Source organism: Tenrec ecaudatus, chromosome 6 (assembly GCF_050624435.1).
Source record: "Tenrec ecaudatus isolate mTenEca1 chromosome 6, mTenEca1.hap1, whole genome shotgun sequence".
Taxonomy (NCBI): domain Eukaryota; kingdom Metazoa; phylum Chordata; class Mammalia; order Afrosoricida; family Tenrecidae; genus Tenrec; species Tenrec ecaudatus.
The window spans coordinates 166592520-166604990 of NC_134535.1; the positions used below are offsets into that span (position 1 = coordinate 166592520).

General features: G+C 44.5%; 1 protein-coding gene across 1 annotated transcript in view; it reads left to right on the forward strand.

Moving 5' to 3' along the window:
- PLXDC2 (plexin domain containing 2) overlaps positions 1–12471 on the forward strand; it is a 520641-nt gene that overhangs the window by 380097 nt on the left and 128073 nt on the right. Inside the window, exon 7 of the mRNA XM_075552462.1 lies at positions 6298–6397. Within this exon, the coding sequence (XP_075408577.1) occupies positions 6298–6397 (100 nt within the window). The remainder of the gene's footprint in view (positions 1–6297; positions 6398–12471) is intronic.

The window sequence follows — 12471 nt, forward strand, 5'->3', positions numbered from 1 at the left end:
TGGTCTTGCCTTCATCCTCAGTTTCTCCTGTGATGTTACTTGCGATTCCCACCAGGCAGCTGCACTCTCCCACTTGCTTCCCAGGCTTATCATTTTCTCTCTTCCTTCGTTCCTGCCCCTTCCTGCCTGCCTTCTGAGCGTAGTCCCTGGGAATATCGTGCCCTTTTGATCTAGAAAGGCTGATTGTTTGGAGGAGTGTGCGCCTCCCAGGTGGTGGAGTTCCCCGTACAGGCCTGTCAGTTGTTTGGCTTCCGGTTGATCCAGGGAGACAGATGCCTTCCTGAGTACTGGTCCCCCGTTGTTGTGGTTATCAGTGGTCTTAGAGCCGACTGTAACTCAGGGGAACCCCGCGTGTGCCAAGTCAGCTGGATCCTTAGGCGTTTGAAGGCTATGACCTTTCAGAATCGAGGCCTCCTTGGATATAGTCAGCCCCCTGTCTTCAGTAATCAAGTGCGTGACCATTTACACCATGCTGCCGAGGAAGCCTGGTCGTGTAGTGGTCATGCATTGGGCTGTTGACTGCAAGGTCAGTGTTTCGAACCCACCCGCGGCTCTGTGGCAGAAAGACCGGGCCTTCTACTCCCATAAAGAGTTACTGCCTCAGAAGCTCACAGGTACAGTGCTGCCTTGTCCTCTAGGATGGCCATGCTTTAGCATAGACTTCACAGCAGTGAGTTTGGTTTGGGGACAAGGATCCTGTATTCCTACAGTGCCAAACACACATGACACACAAATTGCCATGTTAATATGAATCATTACTTCATTTTCAATGGAGCTGTGAACCAAGTCAAAACCAGACCCCTGAAGTCCAGACTATTCTACCTCAGGTGACAGTGTGGTCAAGGCTGTCGATTTGCTTCAAAGTAGATTGCTAGATCTCTCTCTCCTGGGAAGACGTGGTGGGTTTAAATCTCCTATGCCTTGGTGAGCAGCCAGACTGTTAACCATCCTCTTAATTAACCCCAAATAGCTCCTGGATTTTTGCTTTGTGTTTTACCGACACGGAAATCTGCAGGATGCTCTGGCACGCTCCACAAAGAGGTCAGGCATCCGGGTGACCAGGCTGTGGTCAGTTGGTGAACCATCCTCCCCCGGACCCAGTCCTTTGATCTATTGAAATAAAATTATTCCAGTATGAGAAGGTGGGGTAAGAAAGCCAGGGACAGTGTCAGGAGGCACTACGCAGACATGTCGAGGTCAGAAATGTCTGAGACCAGCGGCTATTATCCGTCTTGTCCTCATTGATATTGTACAGGATTGGATAGTTAACTCAATTGGTGAGAGCAGGTTTGGGTTTTGGTTTTTCCCCAAAGCCCAGCATATAATGGTTTCTTCAAAGCCTGAAAAAAGTTTGAGGCATCTATGACAACATCAGGAACTGAAAGCTTATTAGCAGTGTATTAACATCTAATCAGGCTGACACCCAACCGTTTTAGAACATGTTGCTTTCATTCCTGAGCTTCAGAAAGTTTTAAAGAAAAACATTTGAAGTCTATGGCATTTCCCGGACATGGCTGTCTGTCTCCCGCCTTCATTTCCTTCCTGCACATGGTGGCGATCTGGTGTGGAGCTGCACAGGCGGGTCTGTGCGCAGTCCCTGGGAGTCCCATTCTAACAAGCCACACTGTACATAAGCCGCCTTGGTTTTACAGCAAGGCAGGTCTGCGGAAAAGCACATCTCTCCTTTTCCTGCTGCTAGGTCCTATGACCAACATCTTGATAGTACCCTGGATGCATGCTTCTCTTGTTTCCTTCCCCCTCACTAAGCCCAGGCCTTCTTGTAACAGCAGCACCTTCACAGTTTCTCTAGAATCCACCTGCTTGTCCGTTCCAGCATCTTTGCTATGTGAGTGTAGTTGAAGCCAGCCCCCTGACCGAGACAACTTTGATGCCCTCCACAACTAGCTTCTCTGCCTCTCCCAGCCTCTCTTTCGTCTTGTGTGATGCTCTGTCAGTATCAAGGGCTATCCTTTTGCTCGGGACACCGAGCTTTCCACATAGCATCCCCAAAGCATTGCCATGGCTTACAAGGACTACACCCTCCCCACCACCTCCCTGATCTCCTCTCCTGTGGCAAGCTTACTCACTCGATCTGCTCCATCCCTGCTGATAGCTTTCAAATCCCCAGACACACCAAGTGCCATAAGCGAGGGGCTGGCCCCTCCACACCACGGCTCCTCAGAGTCGTGTTTGACACTCCTACTTTTTCCAAGCTTCTGGCAAAAGTTCATCAGAAAGATCTTCTTTGAACGCCTTCTTAAAAGAGGCACCCTTGTCCTCCGCTCTGACCACCCTCCCGCAGCCTCTCTGAGCCGACTGTCAGCTCCATGGGAACAGACTCCTTTTTGTTCTTTGCAGGTGATTCCAGTGCATTTAATGATGCACAGTTTGGGATAGGTGCCCTCAAGTCCGTTCCGACTCACAGTGACCGTGCATTCCAATAGAATAAAACACTTCCTGTAACTGTGCAATCCTCAAAAGCGCCCATCTCTGCAGCCACTGTGTCAATCCATCATGTGGCGAGTCTTCTTTTTCACCGTCTTTCTATTTTACCAACCATCATGTCCTTCTCAAAGGCCCAGGCCCTCCTAAGAACATGGCCAAAGTCCATGGAAATCCTTATCCTTATGGCGTAGCACTATGCTGGCTGTAGCTTTGGTGGCACAGAGTCAAACATGGACTACTACCAGCAAGGTCAGCAGTTTGAAACTACCAGCTGCTGCTCTCTAGAAAGATGAGGCTGTCTGCTTTCTCAAAGACACAGTCTCAGAGGGGACAGTTCTGCCCTGTCCTGCAGGATCCCTATGAGTCGACATTGACTCAGTGGCAGTTATTCAAGATACGTATCACCACCATCGAGTGAGTCAGTGCTGACTTAGACCCTGTAGGAGAGTGTAGACCTGCCCCTGCGAGTTCTGAAACGGTAACTCCTTATGGGCATCGAAAGCCGAGTCTCTCTCCTTTCGAGCCACTGGTAGTTTCAAGTTGCCAACCCTGGGTTAGCAGTCCATCGTGTAGCACGACACCAGTAAAACATGTATATTTAGTTCCACTTTCGTGAGTTAATTATTTCTCTGCTGTCATGAATCCATGTGGAGAGTTGATCTGCATTTGATGCTTTTTGCATAGTAGATGTTCTCAAGATGTATTGTCTATAGTTCATATCTATCTTATTTTTAAACTCATAGATGTTTATGGACGCCCTGGATGGTTTATCAGACCCAGTCCTCATACGTTATTGACCCCTGAGTGTACAAAGGGAAGGAAGATGACATCAAGTAAAAATGTATCCATTGGCCGTCGATGAGGAGTTCCACCTACCTCTGTTCTCTTTCTATATACGTAGCCTTTGGGACCCCGTGTTTAAATGTGCTACCCGAGAAGTCAGAGGTGCAAATGCACTAGCTGCTTGGTGAGAGAAAGATGAGGGAGTCCTCTCCCCTGAATATTACAGCTTTGGAAGCCATAGGAGGTTTCCTCTCTGTCCTAACGGGTGGCTATGGGTTGAGAGCCACTTGATGGCAATAGGTTTTGTTGTTTGTTTGAATGGTTACTATCCTTGTAATCATGTAATCTTAGCATTCAAAGGGTCTTTAGAGATCATCTACCACTACCTTCCTTGAGGGTTGGCCCATCTGTGATGGGATTATTTTCCATGGAAAGCAGTCTCTGTACCCTGAGGTTATTTATATTGGTTTGGGATTGATTTCCCTAGGATTAAATAAATCTGTATTGTTTAAATTTCACACATTGGCTTAGTCTTGGGAATCTAGGGAACAAGAATAAATAGAAAATAAGAGAATATAGAAGAGGCTATAGAAAATGAAAACTCAATTGCTAGAGCATTCTGATCTTTAGAATTTAATATTCCTGTAAGTAGAGAGAGGTTCCCAGAGACCTCAGAAAAGTGATGTTGTTTTGTTTTATATAAACTCCCAAATGAGTTTTTATTGGCATTAGATTTTCAATAGATAATACATTGGTAAGCCTTGGTGTGCAGTAGATCATTCTAAAGCATAATGTCTTAAAACAACTCTATTTTATCCCAAAAGATACCTATGGATCAGCTTGGTGATCCTACCAATGAGGGTCAGAGTGTGATGGTGTTACCTGAGATCCCTCATGTCTTTACTGAAGTGTCTGTGGGCTGGCTAGTCAAGCATGAGGGAAAGATAGCACCCCCTTATCCATCAGAATATGTTCTCAGGACTGTGACAGGGTTACAAGAAAACAAAACAAACAAACAAAAAATCCCCATTGCTATCAAATCATTTCAAACTCGTAGCAAAGCCTAGATAGGGATTGTGAGGCAGGACATCAATCTAGGAGCAGATAGCCTCATCTTTACCCTGAGGAGTGACTGGTGGTTTTGAACTACCACCCTTACATTTAGGAGTCCAGTAGCGTAATCAGCACCACCTCCAGAGCCCACATGAAAGGTTACACAATTATGCAAGCACTTTTCAAAAACATCTTTTTTTGTTTCAAATGTGCTACTGGCCTTTTTGTCATCTTGCTGGTCAGACGAGAGTGGGCGAAAAAAGTTTCAGGGCAAAGGATGTGGAGACAAGAAGTCACTGATGGGAAAGAGTTAACGGTAAAATCAACCCAAAACAAGGAGGGGGTCTTCAACAAAGTCCACGGACACTGGCTGTTCACTTATCAGTCAATGTTTTTGTAAAAACTCTTAGAGGAGAGGACTTGACTATCAAACACAATCTACAGGAAGAAAATGAAATGAAAGGCAGGAAAGGAGTAGAAAAATCAAAATGAAAGATGACTAAGTATGGGGAGAGAGAGAGAAAATGTAGAGGAGATGCACTGAAGAGAGGGCGCGTGGGTCCAATGTCTGCGGGAACGAAGTTACCTGGCCTGGACCACAAGCCCTGTTACAAACAGATGATAGTGTTGATCACCAAGGTCATTCCAACAGAGAGCTGTGTGAACACAGGTTCTGATGTGGTGGATATGGAAAAGGAAGGTACACATTAAACTAATATATATATATATATATATATATATATATATATATATACTTATGTGTATGTGGAAGTATATCCGACTTCTGTTTAGTCATTGAGGTTTTAGAGGTAGACATGAATTTGTTTCCGTTTCTTGTAAATTCTCTTTAGGAATTGGGAAAGTTGAAATAAAACAGTCAAGCTCCCTGGCTTTGTTGATATTTTGATGATGCTGTAATTCCTATGGTATTTCTAGAGCACCACTCATAGAACGTGCAATCATAACTCCCTGAGTCGTTTCTGTACCTAGAAATGTTCACCTCAAGAACTTGTCTTATTAGTAAAGATGGCATCATTTTAAATATGTTTTCAGCATTAACTAGTTGTTAAAACTTTAAATGTTAGACTTGTCTGTAATAGATTTAGACTTTACTGAGGTTCAGTTCTGTGAAATATGAGCACCCCATAGTTACTCATGCATTTTCCTTGTGAGTTTCAGCCAGAATGGGGAAGCTCAACACTCATGGACAATTATCAAATTTCAGTGTTTTAAACGGTAATGGTATTGTTAAATATATAGTCTATAGTCCACTTGCTTGTCTTTATGTAGGTTTTGTACCTATATGTCTACTAGAAACTAAAGATTAGAAAAAACTGTAGGAAACAAGATTATAATGAAGACTTTTTTGGAAAGCAAAGAGTAAGAGAAAAATCTCTGTTCGTGAAATGAAAGCCAGCATCAAATGAATATATGTGGTACATAGACAGCTAGTCTGTCCAGTTACTATGGTGACTGTCATGGTTCTATCCTAATGGAAGTTATGCCGCCCGTATTTCAAATACCAGTAGGGTCGTCCATTGTGGCAGATTTCAGCAGAACTTTCAGACTAAGGCAGGCTAGGATGAAAGGCCCGGCAATCTACTACTGAAAATTAGCAATGAAAACGTCTGCAGAATTAATCATGAGTCACAAGAGAACAGTGTCCAACATAGTGCTGGAAAATGCACCCATCCGTACTGGGACACATGAACAGGATGACATTTCTATTTCATCAACATGAATGAGATCCCCCTCAACTAGAGCCCACTCGATAACATCAAATGGCAAACGACAGCTTCCTTCGACATCCAGCATCAATTAGGTAGATCTCTGCGCATTTGTTCTTTTCAACTTCAAGTGATTGTCCTGAGGACCAAGAAGTCACCTCTTTTCCCATCCCAATACTGGAAACCCTTCGCCTAATTTTATGCATAGACAACACACTCACACTTTACTCCACTAGCCCCCAAATGAAAGTTAAATCTAACGCATAACCATCTGCTTCTTCTTTTCCAGATTCCCGTCTTGGTCACACAGATAAACTCCACCAACCATCCGGTGAAAGTCGGGCTGTCTGATGCCTTTGTTGTTGTCCACAGGATCCAGCAAATTCCCAGTACGTAGAAGGGGAGGGTGTTGGCAAAGTCGGAGCCTTCTGAGGGAGTCGATGTAAAGGAGATTAACCTTGGGCAGTGGACATTCTTTGAGCAGAAGCATCACTTTGACTAATTGCTACTTGTTAGTGACATTATTTCATCGATAACACCCACTGTGGTTTGATGTCTGGGTGTTGCTCCTGAACTAGTAAGTGAGGTAGAGAGAAATTAAGTAGCCAAGCCCAAGTGTGTGGTTTGGGATTCTTTCTAATTATCTTCGTGATTTCAGCGACAAGTTTCCTTTCTTAATAATAAAAGCATATAACTGTCTGATTATCAGAATCATAGGCATATGACTTTCATTTTTTAAAAATAAATTTCTTAGCAAATTAACAGTTTAGCACCATCTTATATTTACCAAGCATGTATAAAACAGTTTGGGGAAGACAGTATTAATGTAAGCAAAATCAATATTTTAGTAGAACTATATCCGCCATAAAAGATGTTTTTCCTTTATTTGGGAGAATTTAACATCACTACTATAGCTTACATTTTGTGAAAGAAAAACATACTCCATTGTGATGTAGGGATTTCCTTGATAAGGCTCTTTGAGCCAGAGTCTTTGTGCTGGGTGTATTTTCTACATATTTGGTGTATTGTCTTTTTTTTTTATGGTGGTCTGAGTAAGATAAGGCGAGAGAAGTTGCTGACAGTGCCATATGACTCAGTTGTGAGTGACTGTTAACAGGGCTAACTGTGATTGTGAAGCCTTGTCGCCCTATTGTGGGGATTAGTTAGTGAATAAAACGAGCAGGCTCAGAAACAAGCATAGGAGGATTTCACTGCTATCAAGAATGAAGACCCAGGAGCATGACCTTTGGATCCCAAGAGTCTATTGTGTCGATGCTTCCTGATTTAGAAGACAGAGAGCTGTGATCCAGAGACAGGAAGAGATGATAGAGAGATCGCAGAGACACCATGGCAGCAGAGGTAGCAGCACAGAGAGCATAAGACAGGGCGGGCCTTCCTGGCTCATAGACCTAGGAAAGCTGAGTACCTTTGAGAGAAGGCTCTCTTGTGGAGTGGGTGCCCCTAGACATTTCATTGGAGAAGCTAGGTCCTGGAAGCTAGAACTGGACACCTCTGAGCTGAGGTTTGTGTCAGAGTAGCATGTCCTATGGGCATTTAAAAAGGCTTGTTAACTTTGCCCAGGCAGGGCAATGACCAAGACAGTGGCCTTGGCAGTGGCCAAGAAGCCATGCATCTGAGAGGTTTCATGCATGATTCGAAAGATACAGCCCTGATCAAAGAACTGTGTCCTGAGGATTTCTGATCCAGAATTGTATTCTGCTAACTTCCCTAATGCACCCCATAATGAGTATTGTCTGAGTTCTGCGTGACCCTCGCAATGGATTATGGAACCCAAAGATAATAGTGCTGTCGTGTCAGAATTGGTAGAGAAGGTTTTATGGTAGAGACCTGTCTGGCCTTCACATTGGAATCGGCTTGATTCTCATTCTCCTTTGTGAAAACAGAAGAGAGAAGACTCAGCTAACACAACATTGATGCAATTGCTTTGAGCAGCCCGTCTGCATATTAGGAAACCAAGCTCTTAATGGTCTTTTGTAGTAGTTTTATCATGTAAATTGTTCTCCTATTAAAATTGCTTTGCTTTTATCATCCTCTACTTTAAGAGAGGATCTCTAGTGGTCCTGGGGGCTAGACATTGGACTGCTTACTGCACGGTTAGTGGATCAAACCTACCAGTCACTCTGTGGGAGAAAGATGAGGCTGTCAGCTTTCATACAACTTTTTGGACTTGGAAGCCCCATACAAGGTCATTCTGAGTCTGACTCAGGGGCACTGGGTTTCTGCTTAAAGAACAAGGATTCCTGGTGGTGCTGTGACCAAGGCATTGGATTGTTACCTACAAGGTTGGTGGTTCAAACTCACCAGCTGGGCTTAGGATGAAGGATGAGGTTGCTTGCTGCCATATAGAATTTCTGCCTGTGGAACCCCGTGTAGGGTCCCTGTGAGTCACAACTGGATGACAGGGATGCTTAGGGGGCTTAGCAGGGGTGCATGTGCGCATTTGTTTCCCAAATGGGGTCATTTTAAATAAGGGTTACCGTAATGATAAAGTTCATCCCAAGATGAAATCATTTCTCTTACCGTCTCAGTTCATCTTTCTATTTTATTTCTTGACTATGTTAGATTTATATGCTGTTTGGTCTTGACTTGAGCTAATTCTGTTGAATTATGCCACTTCTCAACTATGGGAAGTAAATGGAGTGGGAACTGCTGAGACTTTTCAGAGCAGTTGAATGGATGGAAACATTGCAGGGGTTATCTTACCATTTTGTAAAGAATGAAGTACATGTCTGCCAGTCGCCTTCAGTGAGAACGTGTATCTTCCGTGGGGCTTCTTCTCATTAGCTGAAAATTTGTGGGATGTAATATTCAAGGGAACTGTTAAATTGAGGCAGATTTTCCAGAAGCTAAATTTCACTGTGAACAAAGCAAAAATATATTAGTATGTGTAGGCAACATAAAGGCATCCTGACAGGCCTCTTAAATCCGCGGTGGAGCCATGGGAGCGCCGACAACGCTGTCTGGTTTGGGGAGGATGTGCTCGCAGTCTTTCATTCAGAGGTGTTCCATCCAGCATGACTGGAGTCAGTTCTTGCAAAAGCAAAAGGATCACCAGTCTCCCTTATGAGCTTGTTCCGTTCCTCTCTGGAAGTATTTTATGTGCAGCTTTCTCAGCAGGCATCTTGGTGCATTCTTGGTTAGTGAAAAGAACTACCAAAGCATAAATGATTTTTTTAATGCGGTTTAATTTGAGAAGACCTGGTGGTGCAGTGGTTAAGGCACCTGACTGCTAACTGAAGGGTCAGCATTGCGAACCCACCAGTCTGCTCTGCTGGAGAAAAATGCGGCACGTGGCTTCTGTCGAGATGACATCCTCAGAAACCCAATGGGGCGACTCTCCCCTTCCCTGTAGGTCTCTCTCTGTTGACATCAGCTCAGTGGCAGTGGCATATTGATCCACGCGGCTGTCCTGATCCCCTATCACTTATAGAAAACGCCGACCCAAAGTACAAATTGAATTTACTTTGAATATATTTTAATATACAAGCATTTTGTCAGAATCTTTCCAATGACAAAATCATACTCCACGGTGCCAGAATGCAATTGGCCTTCCCTACTTGACCTGCGGAAGTTCAGAAGTGGTGCAAATAGTTAATTATTGCACCACTAAGCAAAAGAGTCATGGTTCAGGCCCACCCAAAGGCACCATGGAGGACTGCAGTGTGTCAGGACCCACTTTACAACGACGGGTCTCTTAGTGCTCTAGAAAATCCTATGCTGCATTACGGGGCAAACCCTTCCCAAATATAAATGTTGCCAAATGCACTAACAACATGTCCGTGAATTTTAAGAAGAGGTGAGGCCTTCAGTTGAAGACTTGGCACTCCTCAGGTGATCACTCAAACTAGAGCTCAGAGAACAGCTTCTCTCAGGCCAGCCCCGTGCGCTAAAGGCAGGGACACTTCCTCTTGACCTCAGCGCCCACTTCTGCGAAGATGAGCCAGGGAAGAATGAAGGTTCCGTGCCTCCACTCTGCCCATCTCTGCCTGCAGATGGGACCATCTTTTCACAAGAAAATTGGAATTTGGGATTGAGGGGTACACAGGAATCTCCTTAGAAATCTGGCCCCACATTTGTAAATTGTCGCCGTTTCGGTTGCAGGAGCTCATGGATAAGATGAGAACCACAGTGGCATTGCCTTCTCAGCTAAGAGCCCAGTGATGAAGATAACCAAAGACGAACATGCCGTATATACTCGAGTGTAAGCCCACCCGAATATCCGCCTGATTTCCCCACAGAAGCTGCATTAAACACGTGCTGAAAGACTCGGCTTATACTCGAGTATATACGGTAATACAAGGTGAACAGGCAGGAGTTGTCCGGATTTCTAGGGGTTTGTGTTTCGTGCGTGTGCAATTGTCATTTAAGTAAAAATTGTGATCCTTTCCAGCTCTGCACAGCCCTTACTGGTCGGAGAGCTTTTCTAGTCAGGAATTTAGACTCTTCATCCCCGGTCCCCTCATCCCATGTCCTTCCACCTCCTGAGTGAGCTTAAGGAAAAACGGGCCATTATCCGAAGTAACAGGCAGGCTCATTTATTCTGTATTCCAATGGGAGCACCCAGGACTCTGTTCTCAAATGAACACATTTCGAGTCTTTGGATCCTGTGGGTGACGCAGGTGACGGAGCCAATAACCTTGGCTTAATGTTGGCATGCAGACGTGGGAGCCTGAGCTACACCTGGAGAACAGGTAAATTGCCCCTGTGTGGCCACCAGTGCTGTCATTCTTCCCAGATTTGGTAAAGAGGTGATAAAGTATTTGAAGAGTTGGAAGGCCAACTGAATGGATTATGAAGATTTCCACCCACCGCTTCCCGTAACATCAGTGAACAAGAGAAAAAGAAATACTCATGTACTTGTAGCAGGAGGGGTTTTCTGTAGGTTTGGTTTGGGCTTTTTCGTTTGAGCAGGCTTCCAGATAATGAAGTAAATTATTTTGGTGCCGCACTGATTCATAGGTAAGGTAGCGCTTTCCTTTGGAATAAGATGAGGTGCCCTGAGAAGTTGAAAACAGCAACCGGGATGCAGCCGGCCTTGTGAGTAAGGTGAAACCCGGCTGTGAGATGACGGGAGAGACTCCTTTTCCTTTGGTGGAGAGAGTGGGAAAAAAAGGAAACCCCTGGAGAGAAATTCACGCTTCTGTGAGTTAAGAACAACGGTGTTTCATTCTGTGATACGTATAGAGTCAACGGGGACCGTGCAACCCAGCACAAAGCACCTCGGAGGAACGCAGCTCTCATGCCATGTAAAGTGGGCATCCCCGTAACTACAGTGCCACGCTAGTGAAGGAGCTTGTGCCCATCATAAACTTACACCTTTTATTCTTCATCTTCATCTTTACTTTAAAGAACAGTGATGGCTGAGTGATGACACCAGGCTTGGTCACTTAGAAAGTATGTCCACCCTGACATCCACTGTCTGGCGCCTGCATTCTTTCTGGCTCTGACACCACGTGCTTGCTAATGGAAGGCCAGCATGTTTCTTGTATATCTGTGTCGATCAGGGTGTACTGACGTCTCTGCGCCATTTCTTGATTGTAAACCTTTGAAGCCGACCAGGACCGCAGAGGTCAGCTGATGCTGTCTCCATAGTGACAGATATGGGAAAACAAACAAAGCAACGGGTGTTCCCACAGTAACTTAAGCCACAAACACTGGTTTCGTTATCGGGTGCCATCCTGTCCATTCGGACTCATTCCCACCATCAGAGCAGAGTAGCACTAAGCCCAGGCTCTTTCCAGCCATCATTCCTGAAGCAGATCAACAGCCATCCTCTTGTGGAACCACTGTCTAGCTTTAAACAGTCAACCTTTGGGTTCACAACCAAATGCTGAACCACGGTGACACTGAAGCGATACAATTCCAAACCCCAATTCAAGCTGACCTCAGCTATGCCACGGTAGAACTATGCTTCATGGGATTTTTATGACAGGCTTTTTAAAAAAGAAATGATCACATCTCTTTTTCCCCCAGCATTCCTGACCTGAGGGGTCTGGAATCTTCACCTTTCAGTTAACAGCCAAGCTCCAGGAGCTCCTGGATTATAAACGGTTTCTTTTAATTCATTAGAAGCGACAGGACAAAAGATAACCCAAAGAAGAAAGTGTAAATAGCTGAGAAATCCAGTACGAAGAGATAGCAGTTAATTTTTAGATGCCTCCCATATTTTTGTCCATAGTGTATACACATGCAGATAGACACTAACACGGTTTGTAATATATGACATTTTTGTAATGTGCTTTTCCCATAGCATAGGTGAGTGTACATTTCCTACATTGTTATAAACCCACCTAAAGTAGGATCATTCATGGTTGCACCAAATCCCTTTGCTCCATACGTTATGTAACCAGTCGATACCGTGGCTAGTCAGGCTGTTTGCTTTTCATATTCATTATCAGCAATACAGTGCTGAGCAGACATGGTTTTCTAAATTGCTATACAT